The sequence below is a fragment of the Bubalus kerabau genome, chromosome 4 (genome assembly GCF_029407905.1).
Source record: "Bubalus kerabau isolate K-KA32 ecotype Philippines breed swamp buffalo chromosome 4, PCC_UOA_SB_1v2, whole genome shotgun sequence".
NCBI lineage: Eukaryota > Metazoa > Chordata > Mammalia > Artiodactyla > Bovidae > Bubalus > Bubalus kerabau.
Window position 1 is genome coordinate 153,481,512 of NC_073627.1, and position 22,690 is coordinate 153,504,201.

At 43.7% G+C, this 22,690-nt stretch overlaps 1 protein-coding gene across 1 annotated transcript in view; it reads left to right on the forward strand.

Annotated features, from left to right (window-relative positions):
- Positions 1 to 22,690, forward strand: part of ROR2 (receptor tyrosine kinase like orphan receptor 2) — a 241,976-nt gene that overhangs the window by 214,597 nt on the left and 4,689 nt on the right. The window contains exons 5-7 of the mRNA XM_055579113.1: positions 14,569 to 14,696; positions 18,401 to 18,715; positions 19,889 to 20,134. Coding sequence (XP_055435088.1) covers positions 14,569 to 14,696; positions 18,401 to 18,715; positions 19,889 to 20,134 — 689 coding nt within the window. The remainder of the gene's footprint in view (positions 1 to 14,568; positions 14,697 to 18,400; positions 18,716 to 19,888; positions 20,135 to 22,690) is intronic.

Here is a 22,690-nt window from a genome sequence, read left to right on the forward strand (position 1 = left end):
GGCAACTTGACCAAAACAAAGACAAAAAAGAGGGAACATCAGTAGGCTTAAAACAGAATTATCCATGTTCTCCATTTTTGTCTCTGGAATATCTGTAGCTTTTCTGATGCTGTGACTGTTCTCTTGGGCCCTTTCCTGAGAAAATGCACAGCAGTTAGAGCTCTCTTGCTGTTGGTCGGCTGGCATATCCTGTACCTGCAAGTGGAGAACTGAGACGGTGAATAATCAGATAGCCCTGGTTGATCCCTGTGTATAGCATGTCAGCACTGGGACACGCTGGTTCTGAACCGTGAACAAGGATGATCCCCTCCAGGCTCATCACTGTCTGCCCTGGGCCGCTGCCCTCACACATCCACACACACGACGCCAGCAGTTGACTGGACATCAGTCTGTGTGTGTGTTGAAGGAGGTGAGGGGTGAGGTGGAAATCCTCAGAGGTTAAGGGATTTATTACCATCAAAACAGTGTTTTCCTTCCATCCATTTGAAAGGAGGGTGAGGCGGGCGTGTATATAGAGAACAAAGGCTTTAAGAACAGGCTGTTTCTCCACAGATGTAGGTTCAAAGACTGGGTGATTATAGCTTACTCAGGTAGCAGTTTTGGTAATGCAAGGGGATTAATGTGAGGCTACGTGTCTCACATTTCATGTGTGGGTTTCAGGTCTCTCTGCTCTTTTAAAAAGTGCTTTATTTTCATGATGATAGATGCACACATGCAGTGCTGGGGTAGCCTAGTGATACTGAAGTCAGCTGATGGGGTAGCAGGACAGTGGTCCAGGGAGTGCTCCCTGAAGCCTGAGCTTCGGTTGTCCTGGGCCACCCCGATGATGGCCCACAAGTATGTGCATGCATAATGTGCTTCACTAAACATCTGCTTAAAGGAAAGTGTGTTGTTTTTTTGAACAATTAAAAGTTATGTTAATTACTGGCCACTGGGAAATCATTCTCCCTGAGGCCATGTCCCGAGCATTTATTGCTTCATAACCTGCAGATAATTCCAAGGCTTCAGCCATTCTCCACCCATATGCTCATGATCCTGGTTCCAAATCTGTTCCAAATCTGATTTATCTCTTTATCTCAGGCCCCCCAATTTGGCCCCATCGTGGGCATCTACAGGGGGATGATTCACAGGCATCTCACAATTTGCCTGTCTAAACAGAATTCAGCCATTTTGTACCTCAGAGTCCTTCCATTGCTATTTTGGGGAAGTTGTCTTATATAAGCCTAGTTCAAACTTTATCCTAATTACAGGAAAATAGCACTATTAAAAAAAAAAAAAAAAAAAAAACCTGAAACTGCCAACTGACTAGCCAGTAATTTAAAAAACCCTGAAACTGCCAAACCAACTAGCCAGTAATTTAAAAATGACTTCAGGAGAAACCAAGCTGCCTTACTAACAAGTTGGTAAAAGTAAACTGACTCAGACAAAAGGCTAACATTTAGCATTTGATGTTAAATTCATTAAACCACCAACTAATCAAATTGAGGTCTTCCCTGGTGGCTCAGATGGTAAAGAATTTGCCTGCAATGCAGGAGGTCTGGGTTCGATCCCTGGGTCAAGATCCCCTGGAGAAGGTAATGGCTACCCACTCTAGTATTCTTGCCTGAAGACTTCTATGGACAGAGGAGCCTGGCTGACTATAGTCCATGAGTCAGACATGACTGAAGTGACTTAGCATGCAATCAAATTGAGTTGGAAGGAGGGGAGAAGGCAACCTAATTTTTTTCTCTGTGACTTCTTGTGATAGGTTCTTTTTTTCTGGAAAATATCAGTTCAGTTCAGTTCAGTCACTCAGTGGTGTCCAACTCTTTGCGACCCTATGAATCGCAACATGCCAGGCCTCCCTGTCCATCACCAACTCCAGGAGTTCACTCAGACTCACACCCATCGAGTCAGTGATGCCATCCAGCCATCTCATCTTCTGTTGTCCCCTTCTCCTCCTGCCCCCAATCCCTCCCAGCATCAGAGTCTTTTCCAATGAGTCAACTCTTCGCATGAGGTGGCCAAAGTACTGGAGTTTCAGCTTTAGCATCATTCCTTCCAAAGAAATCCCAGGGCTGATCTCCTTCAGAATGGACTGGTTGTATCTCCTTGCAGTTCAAGGGACTCTCAAGAGTCTTCTCCAACACCACAGTTCAAAAGCATCAATTCGTCGGCTAATCCTTTGGACTAAATCCTATAGTCAATTCTTCGGGCTAAATCCCATAGTGCAGAACTTAAATAAAAATTAGAAACTTAATTCATTTTAAGATTAGTGGTAAGTGGCAAAACCCAATCACAGGTAAAGTAATCAGAGAATACACCCACACTCTCCTTAATTCAGATCTCATAGTGACACAAATGAAAGTGTTTGTGCTTTAGCAGTAATGATAATATTAGCAGTTGATGGTGGAAGCACATTGAATGTTTCCAGCAACTCTTTCTTTTAATTTGAACCCATGTATGAGCTTCCCTGGTAGCTCAGCTGGTAAAGAATCTGCCTGCAGTGTAGAAGACCCTGGTTTAATTTCTGGATTGGGAAGATCCCCTGGAGAAAGGATAGGCTACCCACTCCAGTATTCTTGGGCTTTCCTGGTGGCTTAGATGGTAAAGAATCCACCTGCAATGTGGGAGACCTGGTTTGATCCTGGGGTTAGGAAGATAACCTGGAGGAGGACATGGCAACCCACTCCAGTATTCTTGATAGGAGCCTGGTGGGCTACAGTTCATGTGGTCACAAAGAATTGGACACAACTGAGCAACTAAGCACATAAGCTAATATGCCCTGTTATGCATGGATGAGAACTTTTTACATGCTAACCTCCAGATTCACCCGAAAGTCACCAGTCTTCCAAGGCTGATGTGAGAGGGACCAGCCGCCTGAACATAGTAGGAGAGAATGATGTCTACTTGCTAGTGAACTATTAGTGTTGGAGCCACTGTGTCCCTGCCTCCTGTGATCCCAACGTTAAGAATAGACATTGCAAAATCCAGTGTTTCTGAAAGGTTCTGCTGACTTTGATTTCATAACATGAATGTTGGTGTTGATTTTATGAATGAATGTGCTCAGTTCACATTTTTGCCACATCAAATATGATATCACTATAATTGGATGCTGTAAGTATTTCATCTCAGAAGTAGAGAGGAATAAGTTATGATGCCTAATTTTCAATAAAATCATTAATTCGTCTATTCATTTTTTAAACAATTTTATATTGAGGATCAGCTATATGCCAGGCCCTGTTTAAGTTGTTGGGGGCCCACCAATGAATGAAAAAAAACAGACGAAAACTAAAATATCCTGCCTTCTGCTGCTTACATTTTCCTGGGAGACTCTTATGTCTGGCTTTTTTCACAAAATATAGCATCTGAAAGATACTTTCTGTGGTTTATTCTTTTTTATTCATAAGTGTCTGTTGTATGAAGATATTACAATGTGTTTATTACCCATTGATGAACATTTGGGCTTCCAGTTTGGAGCAGTTATATAAATAAACTGCTATGGATGTTTAATTTAGGGAACATGTTTTCATTTTTCTAGGATAAATCCAAGGTATGAGATTGCTCAGTCAGATGGTATGTGTATATATAAACTGTATAAGAAATAACCAAACTCTTCCCCAAAGTGATCGTCCTATTTTACACTGCCATCAGCAGTATATGAGAGTTCCAGTTGCTCCACATCCTTACCAACGTTTGATATTGTCATTTAATTGTAGCCATTCTAGTACCTTTTGTTGCGATGATTCATCATGGTTCAGTTACATTTCCTCAATCACTGAAAATGGGACCATCTTCTAAGGACACACTTTTGTGGAGTATCTGTTAGTTCTTTTGTCCAGTTTTCACTGTGTTGTATGTCTGCCTATTGAGTTATGGGAGTTCTTTTGTCAGATATATAAAGTGTTTTCTCCCAGCTTGTGATTTGTCTTTTTTACTTTCTTAACGCTTTCTTTTGATGAGCAGGAAATTTTATTTTTGGTAAGTCTAATTTATCATTTTTTTTTCATTTAAGCCCCATGTCTAAGAAATCTTTGCTTTTGCCTATCTAAATACTATAAAGATACTTTTCCTGTGTATCCATCTACTAGCTTTTAATTTTAGCTTTTATGTTTAAGTCTGTGATCCATCTCCAAAGCAATTTTTGTGTATGGTGTGAGTTAATGGGTTAACTCACACCATTAACTCACACCATTAATGGGTTAACTCACACCATTAACTCACACCATTAATGTGAGTTAATAGTGTGAGTTAATGAGTTTGTTTTTTTCCATATAAAAATCCAGTTGTTCTGACATCATTTTTGAAAAGACTATCCTGTCTTCTTTGAATACCTCAGTATATTTATTAAAAATCACTTGACTACATATGAAGATACATTTGAAATTCTCTGTTATGTTCTATTGATCTATCCTTATATTCCAATACTATATTGTCTTGATAAATATAAGTCTTAAAATTAAGGTGTGAAATCTTCCATCATTCTTACTCTCTTTCATGATTGTTCTGGCTGCTCTAGTACCTTCACATTTCCATTTAAATTCTAGATTTAGTTTGCCAATTTCTACCAAAGTGCCTACTAGGATGTTTTTAACTTTTGATTTTGAAATAACTTCAGATTTATAAAAACATTACAAGAATAGTAATAACTAATGCCATATGTCTTTACCCAGGTTGACCAATTTTTGTCATTTTGCCATAGGCTTATCATTCCCTCTGTAGCTGTTGGCCAGTATTGTTTTTTGAAACATCTGCGCGTAGGTTGCATTCATTATACCACTTTGCCCCTTAACAATTCGGTGTATATTCCATCAGACCAACAATGTTTCCTTACAGAACAACAGCTTCATCTTAAGGGTGTCTGGATTGCCAGTCATACTCCAGTATCTTTCATTGTCCCAGTAATGCTCTTTAGATCCCCTGCTCCTGGATTCAGGCTCCTCACCATGTTACCTTAGTCCTCTATACTCTGCAGTAGTTCCTAGACCTTTCATGACACTAAGATTTTTGATAAGTGAAGAACTGTTATTGTGTAGAATATCTCTAAATTTCAGTTTGACTGATGTTTACTCACAATTACATTCTATTTATACATTTTTTACTGAAATAACATAAGTGATGTTTCCTTCTCAGGGTATCATATCTAAAGGTTTACCCCTTATTGGTGATGTTAATTTTTCTCTCAATTTGCCCCTTATTGGTGATGTTAATCAGTTTGCCCCTTATTGGCGATATTAATTTTTCTCGCTTGGTTAAGATACATTTTCTCATTATGTAGTTATTTTTTATTTTGTAATAAAAGGAAGTTTGTGAGGAAAGCCTGCTAGCATTTTCATGGGGTGATACTGCACTTTGTGAGACTTGATTTCTTTAAACTACTAGTGTTCCAATCTATGAACATGGTATGTATTTCTGTTTATTTAGATTTTCTTTCCTTTCTCTCTGCAATATTTTGAAGTTTTATGTGTGGAAGTTTTGTATGTATTTTGTTAGGTTTATTTCTGAGTACTTTAAACGTTTTAAGTGCATAATTCAGAGGCATTAAGCACATATGCATTGTTATGCAACCATCATCACATCCCTCTTGAACATTTTCATCTTTCCGAATTAAAACTCTATATCCATTAAACAATAACCACCCTCATTTCCACCCTCCCCAGCCCTTGACAATCACCATTGTTTTCTTTCTATAGTTTGACTACTCCTCCGTATATTTTTAATATTATTGTAAATGATGTTTGAAAAAAATTTCATTTGCTAATTGTTGCTCAAATGTAAAAATATAATTGATTATATTGACCTTATGTGACTTTATGAAATCCATATTAATTTTTATAGTTTTTAAATATATTCATTAGAATTTTCTATGTATATTTTTGTGTCATCTATGACTGAAGACAGTTTTCTTTCTTCATTTCTAATCTGTCAGCTATTTATCTATCTACCATCTCTCCTCTATCTATCTCCTTTTTGTAATGATTATGAATTTCATGGTGATGTTGGGTAGAAAATGTAAGAGCAGATATCTTTGTCTTATATCTATGGGAAAATATTCCTTATTTCACCATTAAGTAAGAAATTCATTGTGACTGTCTCATAGATGCCTTTTTATTAGAATGACAAAGTTATTTTCTTTGTTGAAAGTTTTGAAAATGAATGAGTATTGGTTTTGTCAACTGCCTTTTTTATATTAGGGCTTCTCTGGTGGCTCAGATGGTAAAGAGTCTGCCTACAATGCGGGAGACTGGGGTTTGATCCCTGAGTTCGATCCCTGTGTTGAGAAGATCCCCTGGAGAAGGAAATGGCAACCCACTCCAGTATTCTTGCTTGGAAAATTCCATGGATGGAGGAGCCTGGCGGGCTACAGTCCATGGGGTCACAAAGAGTCGGACAGGACTGAGCGACTAAGACTTTTTTATATTAACTGAAATTAATACATGGTTTCTCTCTTTGACTCTGTGTTTCCAATAATTGTTTTTTAAATGTTTTTTAAATGAAGTAACTTTGTGCTCCTGGGTTAACCCATTTTGGCTCACTACCCATTTCTATATTGTCTTTTTATTTTGCTCAGTCTAGTTTGCTAGTGTTTAGTGGATCCTGTTGCCCTTTTGATCAGGAGGTCTACTGGCCTATAATGTCCTTGGAGCATACTTGTCAGCTGTTTGTATCTAGGTACGTTTGCCTTGTGAGATGAACTAGAAAGTACATCTTACTCTTTATCTTCTGAAAGAGTTTATTTAAAATTGCTGAAGTTTCTTTTTTAAATACTAGATAGAATTCACCATTTTCTTTTATTTTGGACTGGAGTTTTAATCATGGGAAGGTTTCTGATTACAACTCCAAGTTCTCCAAGAGATTTGGGTCTAATCTGAGTTTTTATTCCTATTTGTACTTATTTTGGTATGTTGTCATTTATCATCTTTTTATAAGTTGTTGGGTATGTTCATTTATTTGTTCATAAATTTCTTATTGTCATTAAATCTTCAAAGTCTTTGGTGAGTCCCCTTGTGCATTCCTGGTGTTGGTAATGTATGCTTTCTTTTAATCAGTTTTTTCTCAGTGTTAGCCCTTTCGCTTTTCACTTTCTTGCATTGGAGAAGGAAATGGTAACCCACTCCAGTGTTCTTGCCTGGAGAAACCCAGGGATAGGGGAGCCTGGTGGGCTGCCATCTATGGGGTCACACAGAGTCGGACACGACTGAAACAACTTAGCAGCGGCAGCAGCAGAAATTTCATTAATTTTTGAAGAATCAACTTTTGGCTTTATTGATTTTTTTATTGTTTGTTTTCTATTTTATTGATTTCCTCTCTCACCATTAGTATTTGCTTCTAATTACTTCAGGTTCAACTTGACATTCTTTTTCCAACTTCTTAAGGTGTAAAATCTTATCTGGAGTGGGGTGCCATTGCCTTCTCCAAATTTAAGCATGCAAGGCTATAAAGTTCTCTCTTAATTACTCTTTTAGCTACATTCCACAATTTGGGGTATCCTGTTTTCATTTCTCATATTTTATGTTTTCTCATTCCATTTAAAATACTATTTAATTTTTCTTACATTTTCTTTTTTGAGCATAAAGGTTATTTAGAAGTGTGCTGCTTAATTTCCAAACAGTTGGAGAAGTTCTAAATGTATTTTTGTTATTGGTTTCTAACTTAATTCTGTGTAATCAGAAATTTATGCTTTCACTTTTTAAAATTTATTGTGAGTTATTTTATGAAAAGCATATGGCCTGTCTGGGTGAACTGCCATGTATGCTGACACATGTATGCTGTCTTATTGGGTATATTGTTCTACAGATATCCAAGGGTCAAGGGGGTGGTTAGTGTTTCTGTTGTTTCTTCACTAAATTTTGTCTACCTCAGTTAATTGTTGAGAGACAGGTATTAAAATTTCCAACTGTAATTATGGATTTTTCTGTTTTGTCCTCTAGTTCTGTTAATTCTGAAACTCTGATAATTAGGTTCATTCATGTTATGTCTCTTGGTTAATAGGCCCTTTTATTTGAAAGATATTTTTGCTGAGTATAGAATTCCAGATTCACATTTCATTTTTCTCTGCTAGTACACTGAAGCTGTCATTTTCCCATCTTCTGTTTTGCATTGTTTCTGATGAGCAATCAGCCATTATTTTTTATTTCCTCCCTTTTCTGTTTATCCTAAGTTTTTAGCAAGTTGACTGTGATATCAGCAGGCATGCTTTCCTTTGTATTTATTCTGCTCACTTTTCACATACATTCTTTAATTGGTGTAACTGTATTTTAATCAAATTTGGGGAAATTTTGGCTATCATTTCTTCAAAACTTTCCCCCCAACTCTGTGTATCTCCCTTTTCCTCCTGGAATTTGATTGTATGTGTTAGATCTCCTGTACTTTCCTATAACTTACTAAAGCTCTATTTAATTTTTTGTAGATCTTTATGTCTCTCTTTGTTTCAGTTTGGAAATTTTCCATTGACCTGTCAAGTTGACCAATTTTTTTTCTAATTTTATCCAATCTGTTGTTAGTATCATACCATAAATGTTTTATTGGAGATTATATGTTTTAGTTCTTCTCATTGACTCTTTTACAGTTTCCATCTCTCCTGAGATTACTAATATCTTCATTATACTTTCTTTTGTACATTGTTTACCATACTTTTGGTTCCTTAAAGTCCTGGTCTTCTAAGTCTAACATCTGGGTTTGTTTCTCTTGACCATAGGTTATATTTTCTTGTCTCCTCACATGCGTTCACAGGTGATTTTTTATTGTACACCAGACATTGTGGTTTATACTCTAGATTTTGTCATCTCCTTCTGAAAAGTGTTTTGTTACATCAACTTACTAGGTTACTAGCAGGTCATCTGAAGCTTATGGAGTTTAGGATCCATTTTTGTTAAAGATGTTGCTTCCTCTGCTTTCCTCAAGCAGGAAGCCTATTTATCACAGACAAACAGACCTTCTCATAATAACAGTAACAATTATGAAATTATTTAACCAGTTTTAACAAAAAAAATTGGGGGGAAAAGTTACCTTCCTACACAATTTGTAACTACCTTTGAGTTTTGGTTATTGATTACTTTTCAACCTCAAAGGAGCCTGCTGCTGCTGCTGCTAAGTCGCTTCAGTCGTGTCTGACCCTGTGCGACCCCATAGACAGCAGCCCACCAGGCTCCTCTGTCCCTGGGATTCTCCAGGCAAGAACACTGGAGTGGGTTGCCATTTCCTTCTCCAATGCATGAAAGTGAAAAGTGAAAGTGAAGTCGCTCAGTCGTGCCTGACTCTTTGAGACTCCATGGACTGTAGCCCACTAGGCTCCTCTGTCCATGGGATTTTCCAGGCAAGAGTACTGGAGTGGGTTGCCATACTTTCCTTTAAAGATTATTCATTGTTTATAACAAGGAATTTTTGTAAGCTTTTCTTCAAACCAGTTTTTGTTTCTAGCAGGTACCATTACAGGGAAGGTGCTGAAGTGGCCCACCATCTCCTAATCCCTTTGTGAAGAAGCCTTTTCTATCACAGTATAATGATTCCTTTTTCTTTTTCTTCCCAATCTCCAACTCCTTTCCCATAGCTTTTTTTTTTAACCTAAGATTGTAGTTATTTCTGTCTCTCTCCTCCTCTACTATGAACTTGTTGCTATAAAGGTTTCCTCTTCATCTGTGCTATTAGTACCTGGTGGCATCAGGAATGAAGGAGATTTCCAAAACTGAGTTTCTATCATATTGATTTCTGAGATTTGGTGAGCATGCTTGTTTCACTGGTGTGGTTTAAGGGATTTTATTGAAGACAGCTTCTGTGTCAGCACTTTCCTTTGGTCTCTGAATGACCGGTTTTACAGACTTTCTCCAGCTCTGTCACTCTTCAGAGGACCCAAACAATGCCAGGTAAAGATAAGACAGAACTGTTTGAGACCGACAAATAATTCTCACTTGTTCTCCCAAAATTCAGAAACCTGGAGGATGTCACTGTCCAAACGTTTCTGTTTGTGTTTCTGGACGTTCTCTAAAATTCAGATTAGAAGCCCACGGAAATAAGGGGGCCAGTCAGAATGGCTGCGATCCAAAAGTCTACAAGCAATAAATGCTGGAGAGGGCGTGGAGAAAAGGGAACCCTCTTACACTGTTGGTGGGAATGCAAACTAGTACAGCCACTACGGAGAACAGTGTGGAGATTCCTTAAAAAACTGGAAATAGAACTGCCTTATGATCCGGCAATCCCACTGCTGGGCATACACACTGAGGAAACCAGAATTGAAAGAGACACGTGTACCCCGATGTTCATCGCAGCACTGTTTATAATAGCCAGGACATGGAAGCAACCTAGATGTCCATCAGCAGATGAATGGATAAGAAAGCTGTGGTACATATACACAATGGAGTATTACTCAGCCATTAAAAGGAATACATTTGAATCAGTTCTAATGAGGTGGATGAAACTGGAGCCTATTATACAGAGTGAAGTAAGCCAGAAAGAAATACACCAATACAGTATACTAATGCATATATATGGAATTTAGAAAGATGGTAACAATAACCCTGTGTACGAGACAGCAAAAGAGACACTGATGTATAGAAAGTCTTTTGGACTCTGTGGGAGAGGGAGAGGGTGGGATGATTTGGGAGAATGGCATTGAAACTTGTATAATATCATATTTGAAACAAGTCGCCAGTCCAGGTTCAATGCACGATACTGGATGCTTGGGGCTGGTGCACTGGGATGACCCAGAGGGATGGTACGGGGAGGGAGGAGGGAGGAGGGTTCAGGATGGGGAACACGTGTATACCTGTGGCATATTCATGTTGATATATGGCAAAACCAATAAAATATTGTAAAGTTAAAAAAAAAAAAAAGGCGGCTGTGGTCGCCCTTAAGCCCCCTCTCAGTGTGTCTTGCCTGTACCCTTGTTGCTTCCCCAATCCTGTGGGCACATGATCAGTGGCCAAAGAGAAGCCCACAGTGATAGACCAGGCTTTCTAGTCCCTGACTCTTGAGGCAGAGTAAGGAAAAGACTTGTTCTTGTGGGGTCAGCCAAGGGACCAACTGAATAAAATCTCATATCCTCTGTAGCTGCTGCTGCTGCTGCTAAGTCACTTCAGTCGTGTCCGACTCTGCGACCCCATAGATGGCAGCCCACCAGGCTCCCCCGTCCCTGGGATTCTCCAGGCAAGAACGCTGGAATGGGTTGCCATTTCCTTCTCCAAGGCAAGAAAGTGAAAAGTGAAAGTGAAGTCACTCAGTCGTGTCTGACTCTTAGCGACCCCATGGACTGCAGCCTACCAGGCTCCTCCATCCATGGGATTTTCCAGGCAAGAGTACTGGAGTGGGGTGCCATTGCCTTCTCTGATCCTCTGTAGAGCTGATGTTAATAAGAAAATGCACATCTTAATGTTCCTCCTGGCATAGCAGGCAAGCGCCCTAAACCCAGTCTGCAAACAGTGACATGGAACTCGAACACCAGGGCAAAGTTGACTTGTACTTGTGTTTCTGTATTTGGCAAGTGTAGGCATTAGTTTTAGTTTAATCAGCAGTTAACGCCAGCTCACAAAGAGAGAGAGAGAGGTGGGTTGGGTGTGTATTGTTAGCACATGTGCTTGCCTATTTAAACGATGTTTAAGGAATTCTTGACCCAAAGAAATAATGGCCCGTGAGCTTGAGAGAAAGGGCACCCGGCTCTCACTGACACCAGAATCGCCTGTTTTAGATTATTTATGGCTCCAAGTTCTTTTCTTTGAAAAAGAGATTTTCTTCAGGGGCCAGGAAGACAGCAAACGAGGGAGAGAGCCAGAGGCGGCTAAAGAGACTGTGTCCTGCCAGACCCATTGTCTCCACTGTTACAAGCGTCCCGACTTTCCATTTGTGAGAAAGCTAAGATAGGGATTCTTAAGTCCATTTGGTGAATTTGGACACAACCCAGATTTCACTGGGGGATGGTTTAAATCAATGTAGCGTGGATGACAGGTGTGGGGCTTATGCAGGTTGCAGATTTGCTGGAAAGCAAGCAGATCACAGGCCTGAGGCACGTGCTGAAGCTTGTTGTGGGAGCACAATACCCCATGTGCTCCACAGTGGATGGCAGCCCTGATATATGTGCTTTAGCCCACTTTTACTGTCTCCTTGGAGCATCCTCAGGGCCACTTTAAAAAGCATCTATCTGCTTAGAATGACTGACCTCATCAGCCGAAGGCAGAACTAACAGGTTTTACTGAAAATAATTTAGCACAGACTCCAAAGGGACGTGTACAGGCTATTCCCTCCAGGCTGGGAAGGTTGCAGTGGGGGGCAAGAGGGAGGGCTGTGCTTGTGAGAGTCTCCTTCCCTGTCCCCCATATTTGTACACATGGTCTGTGCTGTGGAGCAATGATGAGGTCACTCCTCTGTCGTGTAATGAGCACTTCTGACTGTACAAACTCTTTGAGGTCCTGCCTGACTCTTTGGCATCCTCTCCATTGCCTTTCTCCATTTGAAAGAATTCTCTCCTATTGCTTAATGGTAGAACACAGTTTCCAAATGGTCATCATCTTCATAGACGCCTTGCTTGCAAACAATGGAAGTTAATAGAGATGTAATGTTTACAATGTAGTTTAAGACCAAGACGGAACACATCGACTGTTAATATTCTGTGTATATTTGAACACAGGCATGAACATGTACACACCTATGTGCATGCTTCATGTTTTTTTCAATCCTTCAATCCATCTTTCATACTCAACTAGTCCTTCATACTCAACTAGTTCCATTCCCCCCCTCCTCACCCTGCCTTAGAGATGCTGATTTTTTTTTTTAATGAATAGGCTCTATAGTTTAGGTCAATTTTAAGTTCACAGAAAAATTGAACAGAAAGTATAGAGAAAGCTCAGGTACTCGTCCCCCCCATCTCCACATACAATTTTCGCTATCAGTGACATCTTGTGTTAGTATGGTGCATTTGTTACATAAATATAAGCCAGTTCAGTTCAGTTCAGTCGCTCAGTCACGTCCGGCTCTTTGCGACCCCATGGACTGCAGCACGCCAGGCCTCCCTGTCCATCACTAACTCCTGGAGTTTACTCAAACTCATGTCCATTGAGTCAGTGATGCCATCCAACCATCTCATCTTCTGTCATCCCCTTCTCCTCCTGCCCTTCAATCTTTCCCAGCATCAGGGTCTTTTCCAATGAGTCAGCTCTTCGCATCAGGTGGCCAAAGTATTGGAGTTTCAGCTTCAACATCAGTCCTTCCAATGAATATTCAGGCCTGATTTCCTTTAGGATGGACTGGTTGGATCTCCTTGCAGTCCAAGGGACTCTCAAGAGTCTTCTCCAACACCACAGCTGTAAAGCAGTCAGTATTGATACATTATTATTAACTGAAGTCAGGAGGATCTCCTGGAGGAGGGCATGGCAACCCACTCCAGTATTCTTGCCTGGAGAATCCCATGGACAGAGGAGCCTGGCCAGGCTATAGTCCATGGGGTTACAAAGAGTCGGACATGACTGAAGTGGCTGAGCAGTAGCAGCATGATTTACGATAAGCTTCATTCACTCTTGGTGTTGCATGTTCTCTGGTTTGCACGAATGTATAATAACATGTATCCACCATTAAAGTATCATTCAGAGTAGATCCACTGCCCTAAAAATGTCCTGTTTTCCTATTCACCAACCCCCATCACCAACCCTTTGGCATTCATCTATGTTCTTGCTGCTGCTGCTAAGTCGCTTCAGTCATGTCTGACTCTGTGCGACCCCATAGACGGCAGGCAACCAGGTTCCGCTGTCCCTGGGATTCTCCAGGCGAGAACACTCGAGTGGGTTGCCATTTCCTTCTCCAATGCATGAAGTGAAAAGTGAAAGGGAAGTCTCTCAGTCGTGTCCGACTCTTAGTGACCCCGTGGACTGCAGTCTACCAGGCTCCTCCGTCTGTGGGATTTTCCAGGCAAGAGTACTGGAGTGGGGTGTCATTGCCTTCTCCGCATCTATGTTCTTACTGCTCCATAATTTTGCTTCTTCTAGAATATCATAGAATTGGGATCATACGTATGCATGCAGCCATTTCAGATTGACTTCATTCACTTAGTAACATGCATTTAAGTTGCCTCCATGTTTTTTTTTTTTCATATCTTTTCTTGATCGCTCTTTTCTTTTCAGGGCTGAGTAATATTCTATTGCTTGGATGTGCCACAGTTTATTCATTCACTATGGACATATTGGTTGCTTCCAAGTTTTGGCAGTTATGGATTAAGCTGCTATAAATGTCTGTGTGTGTGTTTTTGTGGGCTTCCCAGATGGTGCAGTAGTAAAGAATCTACCTGCCAGTGCAGGATACACAGAGATATGGGTTCAATCCTTGGGTTGGGAAGATCCCCTGGAATAGGAAATGGCAACCCACTCCAATAGTCTTGCCTTGGAGATCCCATGGACAGAGGAGCCTGGCAGGCTACAGTCCATGGAGTCGAAAAGAGTCAGACATGACTGAACACGCACACATAGGTTTTTGTGTGGACAGAAGTTTTCAGTGCATTCAGGTAGATGCCAAGCGACAAGATGGCTAGCTCACCAGATGCTGGATTTAACAAGAAAAACAAAATCCTTGGGGATAATTTCAGTGTGCTCACGGATCGTGTGTTTTTCCCAGAGACGACTACCATGAGGATGGATTCTGCCAGCCTTACCGGGGAATTGCCTGTGCGCGTTTCATTGGGAACCGGACCATTTATGTGGACTCTCTTCAGATGCAGGGGGAGATTGAAAACCGAATCACAGGTAGGAGTGCAGTCCTTTGTTCTGAGACACTGAGCATGCATGCAGCTGCCTGTCGCCCCGCTGGTGTGTTTGCAATCTCATTTGTGTATTTTGTCCTTTACAACCATGGCCAGTGAATCCTTGTGCCATGTCTCCTGCAAGAGAAATCAGAGGCCTTTATCAGAAGTGGTTGCAGTTTATCCTAAAATATTCCTATTTGTATATGCAAATTAGCAAGCGCAGTCTGCCTGGAGTGGACGCTGACTGCAGTCAGGTGAGCGGTTCCCAAGCCCTGCGCTGTCTTGTTTCCCTCCACTACCCACATGGCCAGGCCAGCACCTGTGATGTTCAGTCTCGGTTCTTAGCTTAGCACCTGTGATGTTCAGTCTCGGTTCTTTCTTAGCTCTTATGCCTTCTCAGAGTTACAAGGATCCTGGCTTGAGTACAAAGTACCTGGGCCAGATTTTAGGTATTGGGTACAGAAGTTCCAGACCATCAGCTGTACCCTAGGGACATTGCAGTGAACTCAGACCCCCATCAGCCCTTGGTTTCTGGGCACAGTCAGGTCTTTGGTTACCTGCTCCACCGTATGAGAAGTGGTTCAGATCCTTTAGGAGTGAACGTGCTCGTTTTCCGTCATATAAGAAGTTGATGTTAAGAACTTCCTGGGGGAAACTCCTTAAGAAGTGAGAAAATGAATTAAACCAAGGCCCTGAAAAGCCCTCCCCCCACCCCACGTCTCTGCTCTCCTCACAAAACCCCACATTTTCTCCTTGGACTCTTTAAGGAACAAGGAGAATCTGGTGAAGATGGCAAGTGTCCCAGTTGAACTAGGTTCTCTGCACAGTGATTCTTGACCCAGGCTGATCCCTGATGTGGGCTCCCTGGAGATTCTGGAGGGATTTGCAGAGGGGCTGGCAAAGCACTGCCCTGTAGGGATACAAAGGAGGACCCCAGGTAGAAACTCACGCAGGTGTCACTGAATGTTCTTCTAAGTCCAGTTTGACCCTGGCTTTGTCTTTCGCCCTCAGTCTGGAGGGTCTAAGGTCTAACCTGCCTGGCCCATGGCTACAGAGACCCCTGAGGACACGGTCAGGTGTCCAGTGAGAAATGGAAGGGCAGTAATGGGACTCCGAGATCCTGGAAGGTGCCGTAATGGTCCAGTGGGCACATGTTTTGAACTTGTTTGTATCTCTCATTGGAAAAGCTCCCTATGCCATTTAAAGCAGAACTTCTTGAACTTTCTGATCACAACCCGTAGTATAAAGTATACTTTACATCGTGACTTAGTATCCATATATATCTGCTTCATAGAACTGAAATGGGTTACAGGAAACAACATTCGCTTTAACAAAGGCAGTGCAAGCTAATTTATCCCTTCAGTTTTATTTCATTAATGAAAAAACTTGGTTCCAGCCTTAATATAAACCATGCACTCTGACATCCTCTGTTCCATTCTAATCATCATTTAAAATACCAGCCACAGACTCCAGAATTAATTGTGTATCCCACTAATTGGCAAACACTGATTCAAGGCACAGGGCTGTCTCTCCGTTGTTTCTTCAGGAAGTTTAAAGGATAACAACTCAGATATCTAAGCAGACTCATGCTATAGCACTTTTTTAAAGATAAAAGTTTAGAAGGAGGGTTCTCTAGATTTGTGTATTTTTGAAAATGTCAATGTGAAGTTGCTCTAGACTGCCTGACTGATGGTTTAGAAACTGTGTTGGTTGTGGAGACAGTCTGTTTGAAGAGAATGCTTGTCAGAACGAGTTCCAGGGACACTGGAAGCTTCCCAGAAATGAGCCCCAGAACCATCAAAGTGATGTGCTGGATGTAAACAAAAACAAGCACATGGGTTGTTGGCTCTCTGTGATGCCTAGAACCATCTTTCAGAGCTACGTCCTCACGTGATGGGCTCTGGGGCAGGGAGAGGAGCAGTCCTGTAAGGGGCGGCCTTCACATCCTTAGTTGATAGCCCCAAAGCGATGCCACCTCTGGCTTTCTTAGGCCTTTCGCTGCCTGGGGGTAGAGGCCAAAACTGGTGACAGATCTGGGAGTCAGTTGTCAGCTCACATGAGGAGACTGAACTGGGTTCAAACCCAGTTCGCCAGCCAACCCTAAGAGACCCTGCACCTCAACCTCTTACCTGTCTGTTCTGCAATTTTAATATTGGCCAGAAGGGACCGAAGGCTAAGGATGACATGACGAACACGCTACAGAGTTCCCAGCACCCAGTGCTGCGTGTGGTGCATGGAGACAGCCTATTACCAGAGCCCCCTGGACCAAAGGGGCTGTTTACCTCCTGCGCTATTTTATAGGCTCCACGTGGGTTTCCATTTCCCAAAGTGTGGCCTCAACAAATCACTCGACAGATAGAGACCCAGGTACAGAAAGGACTGAGTGACTGCCAGTTCTGTGGTAAATGAAAGGGCTGGGCCAGAACCGGGCTCCCATGCCAGCTCATCTAACCCAGTGCCAGCCATGGGTACCTTGCTGGGTCTTTGGAGGGAAATGGGTACCAGCAGTGCCACCTGCTGGCCGCACTAGGCACGGCACTACAGGTGATGGGTGGAGCTGAAGTGTCCCAAGGACTAAATTCCAATCTCTCTAGGTTCTCTCACCTTCTCTCAGCAGGGAGTGTAGGCACAGGGACCTCTCTGTAGCTGGCCAGGGTCAGATCCTTATAATCAGGTCCTACGCAGGTCAAAGTGGGGCGGGCACAGATGGGGCAGGTGATGCTTTCCTTTGAGTGCTGACTGCCACAACCCAAAGGGCCCTGGAGTGCACACCTTCCCGCCTGCCACTGGCAACTCTGCTCCCATCCACCTGCCCAGACTTGGTCTCTGCAGCCCCCACCCCTTTCCTTTGTCCATGCAGGTGTCAGTTCTTCCCATCAAGCCCCATCCTGTGATGTCTCGCCCCTAAAAGCAAGCCAGCCGACCTGGGCTCCAGACACTCCTGTGATGGCTTGCTTCTCTGCTCTCCTTCACAAAGCCCTGCCGCTCTCCCCACTTTGAACCTCCTCTGGTTGCTTCTGGGCTCTCCCCAGACTCCACCGGAAGGAATCCCCGCTGTCCACTCCCATTGTCATGGACTCCTTGGGCCGCAGGTCACAGGGCTGATCGTTCATCTTTCTGGCTCTCTGTGTTCATACCCTGGGTCGTCCACTCCTTGGCCAGGCCTCCCTTCTGCACGCAGGCTCCAAGATGTCAGGAAGACCAAAGCTCCGACCTTATGCCTCTTCTCCAACCTCTCCTTCTAGAAGCCACTCAGCCCATGGCTTTGCCTACCACCAACTGGCAGAGCCGGTTCATAACAGGACCTTAGGAAGTGGTTTGGGGTCTGGTACCAGAATCTTTGTGCCTTGGAAGTAGTATCTAGGGGGATGAGATCTGTGGCCTGGTTTTCCTCCTTTCTTGTTTCATTTTTGATGTTCATAAGGGAAGCCCTAGGACCAGGGCCTTTCTGTGTCCGTTGCAAATCTGGGCGGCCCATGTGCTCCCTGGGGTGCTGCTCTCCTGAGAGCCACTCTGGGCCAGCAGAAGGCAAGCCGGAGGGCTGGGGGTGGGGCACAGATGAGAGATGGGAACCAGTGTGCCGGGCAGGGTCGAGGGCCTGGACCGAAGATGGGACCAGGGGCGCTGGGCAGGGGTGGCCGTGCAGGGTGTTTGCCCCGAAGCAGGGCCCACCCCACCCTAACTCTGGCCTCGCCTCCTCCGCAGCCGCCTTCACCATGATCGGCACCTCCACGCACCTGTCAGACCAGTGCTCGCAGTTCGCCATCCCGTCCTTCTGCCACTTCGTGTTCCCGCTGTGCGACGCGCGATCCCGAGCGCCCAAGCCGCGCGAACTGTGCCGGGACGAGTGCGAGGTGCTGGAGAGCGACCTGTGCCGCCAGGAGTACACGATCGCGCGCTCCAACCCGCTCATCCTCATGCGGCTGCAGCTGCCCAAGTGCGAGGCGCTGCCCATGCCCGAGAGCCCCGACGCCGCCAACTGCATGCGCATTGGCATCCCAGCCGAGAGGCTGGGCCGCTGTGAGTCCCTACTCGTCCTCCCCCAGGACCTGGGTCCTGCCTCTTAGAACCTGGGGACCCAATTCCAGCCGTCCAGGAAAGTCCCACAAACCCACCCCATTCCGGTAGGGCAGCCCCGGGGTGCGGACTCCCTATCATCTAGTTGCCGGCGCACAGCCCTCCTGACGCTGCCTGTCTGTGGATCCCCAATAAGTCACTCTACCCCAGTGAGCCGCACACTGAGCTTCTCCAAGACGGGAGGACTCTGGGCCTACCTCCAAGAAAGGAGCTTAGGGGAAAACAGAGCCCCCTTTCAAGCCTTCCCTGTGGTGCACAAGCATCTCTCAGCAGCTGACTGAGGATGGTGGTGCTCCTTGAGAGGAGCCGACCCAGAAAAGAGGTCGACTTCCTCCCAGACTTGGGAAATACTCACTTCCTTGGTGAGGCCGGAGTTCCCTAGAGCAGCAGGGCTCCTCACCAGGGTGGCCAGAGCCTGGTCTCCAGACCCACTGCACCATCCAAAGCCTGGCAACTCAGCTGACATCATGAACCTCCTGGCAAGTTGCTTAAATATCAGTTTCCTCATATTACACCATGATAATAACTACTAACCTCAGGAGCTGGAATGAAGATGAAATGAGTTAATATTTAGAAAGTTCTTAACACAGTGCCTGCACACAACAAGCACAGTGTAACTGGTTTTCAACAAACACACATCCCAGGTGTGACTCAAAGAGACCTGGGTCTCCCCTGGGAGTGGAGTGGGCTCCCAGGGGGGCTGGGGCTCTGCTCACAGCAGGCTGAGCCCCGTCCTCACTGAGTTTGGGGGCCAGGTCTGGAAGTTTCTCATCCCTCCTGTATAGTTTGGTTTTGTTTCTAATGCAAGTGAAGGTGAGGTTAGGGTTGACATCGTCATTGTTGGGGGGGGGGGTGCCTGCTATTTCAGGGTCATAAACTTCTGATCAGGTTCTTCCCCACATATGTCCCTGGTGCATCCATCCATTTAATTTGTGGGCTTGAGGACTTCTTTTCTTGGAAGTTACCTCCAATCCCTTGGTCTTTTGGAAATTCCGATTTGGCGAGGTGGTTTGGTTTTTCCTTTTTGGAATAGTTGAAGACGGGTGCTCCCTGGACCCACAGAGGAGGGCTGCTTCCTCTTAACTTTCGGGCCTCCTGACAAACCTTCTCTCTCAGATCATCAGTGCTACAATGGCTCAGGCACGGATTACAGAGGGACGGCGAGCACCACCAAGTCGGGGCACCAGTGCCAGCCGTGGGCCCTGCAGCACCCCCACAGCCACCAGCTGACAAGCACCGACTTCCCGGAGCTCGGAGGGGGGCATGCCTACTGCCGGAACCCTGGAGGGCAGATGGAAGGCCCCTGGTGCTTCACGCAGAATAAAAACGTACGCATGGAACTGTGTGACGTACCCTCTTGTAGTATGTATTCTCTCTTTTTTTTAAAATGTTGACTGGGGGGTGTACTTTGTGATGACATGGTACCAGGAGGCTGGTAGCTCTGGGATCCCCCACCCATCGTGTTTCACCACCATGATTATTTGTTTTATGTAAAGTCGTGGCTGGTTATAAAAGTAATACCTGGTCATTACAGGCCTTTTTAAATTATAGAAGGGAAAAAAAAAAAAAAAACTAAAGAAGAATGTGCAAATCACCTCTAGTTTCACCACTCCGCAGAGACTGCTGTTTACATTTGGGGGCCCTTCTGTCATTCCATGTGTGGTCTTGGGATATTCAGTTTGGCATCTTGTTTCTCAATGAACACTGTCAAGCATTTCCCACTATTAGTGAAAATGCTTCCCATTGCAATTACAACCAGCTTCTGAGACCAGCATCTGTGGTTGGGGTGCAGCCCTCCTGTTCCTCCTCCCTCACCTCCCACTCTGCTCAACTGTTACAAGTAGACTTAGCAGAGTGAGGAGAAAATAGAACTTAAATCTCTTAATTGTTTTCCCTGAAGTTTCTCTCTTAAATTATAACTAGAAGAAAAGTGTGTAGTTCATGGTTGCAAATTTTATAGACGTCGTTATCTCTGGGCTTTCCAGGTGGTTCAGTGGTACAGAATCCGCCTGCCAACTCAGGAGCCACAGGGGATGTGGGTTCAGTTTCTGGGTTGGGAAGATCCCCTGGAGAAGGAAATAGCAACCCACTCCAGCATTCTTGCCTGGAGAATCCCATGGACAGAGGAGCCTGGGGGGCCACAGTCTCAAAGAGTTGGACATGACTGAAGTGACTTAGCATACTTGCAAGATGTTTTTACAGTGAGCAGTTATTATTTTTGTAATTAAAATTTAATCAAGAGATAAAGAAATATGTATGTTCTTTCCTCTGGCAATGCCACAGGAATTTTACTTTGCAGAAATATTTGCACTTAAACGGGCAGAAATGCAAGGGTATTTGTTGCAGAATCACTTCTGAGAGCTAAATAAACAGGCAGTTGTTTACCAACAGGGGATGAGGCAGCAGTTCATCTGTGCCGCGGGACAATGTGCAGTTCTTGATGAATGGCTGGCACTGTGTGTTCTTCAAGAAACATAGTCTAGTATATTGTGTTGTTGTTGCTTAGTTGCTAATTTGCATCCAACTCTTTCGTGACCCCAGGACTGTAGCCCGCCAGGTTCCTCTGTCCATGATATTTCCCAGGCAAAAATACTGGAATGGACTGCCATTTCCTCCTCCAGGGGATCTTCCCAACCCAGGGAACGAACTTGCATCTCCTGCATTGGCAGGCAGATTCTTTACCACTGAGCCACCAGGGAAGCCCTTCTGGTCTAGTATATTATTCTGCCACAAAACCAGGAGCAGGAAAATATGGATGATATGATTCTATTTTAAATGAGTTCTATTTAAATTCTATTCTTAAAAACTGTACGAGCTGCTTTTTCTATGTCAAATTAGTTGAATATTGGTTATTTCATGTTCAACTTAAATATATACATCAAAAAATAAGTGAATACCAACCTGTTAGCAATGGTATGAAGTGAAAAGTGTGCATGCTCAGTTGTGTCTGACGTGACCCAGTGGACTGTAGTACCAGGCTCCTCTGCCCATGGAATTGCCCAGTCAAGAATATTAGAGTGGATTGCCATTTCCAAATTACCTATTAAGAATATTCAGTTTCCTCTAATACTATAATTATTAATAAGCATGTATTCTGTTAATGACTTTTAAAAGATAATGATAAAATAAATGGATATACGAAACTATGGATTGTGCTCACATCTCATCTTGGCTTGAGGATCATGAAATTTCCCTCCTAGCCCTTATTTAGGAAAAATGACCCAGAATCTCCACTGCCCCTGAGGCTTTGAGAACATCTGCCTCCAGAGTGGGGGACCAGGAGGGTTTTGTGGGTGGATGTATTTGATTTTTATCTTCTTTTGGAGACAAGGCAACAAGACTGGGTTTGGGACAGTGCTGGTGATAGTGGTGATTTTTAGAACTGAGTTAGCTCTTTAAGGGACCATGTGGACCAGAAACCACTTGTTTGCTTTCTGATGGAAAGCTCATTACCACTGGTTATAGGGAAGCCCAAGTTCCCGTGTAATTATTCACAAGGTTAAGATGAAACCTGCTGGGGGCATTCAGGGGCGGGGCTTTGGAAAACATGCTTCCGCATCACAGAGAAGAAGCCTTAACTCTCCCTCAGAGGGCAGCACTGAGGTGCTTCAGCCTTGCGGCCCAATGCCCTCTGTGCTTTCTGTGAACCCTGTAGGGGTAGACTGTGCGTTGCTCTTCACCATAGAGGGGGAAAGAGAGAGAGAGGGAAAAAAAGAGAGAGAGGGGGAAAAAAAGAGAGAGAGTAAAAAAAAGAAAGAAAAACGTCCTGAAGCCTCAGTGTTTGTACATCTTACCCATTGTTTTTCAAGAGTTTGTATACCCCTGCTGCATATTGTTGGGTTAAACCCGTTGGCTGCCAGTCCTCTTTTAAATCATGTGCATTTTTAATGATTGCCTTTTAAGAATATACGTTCATTG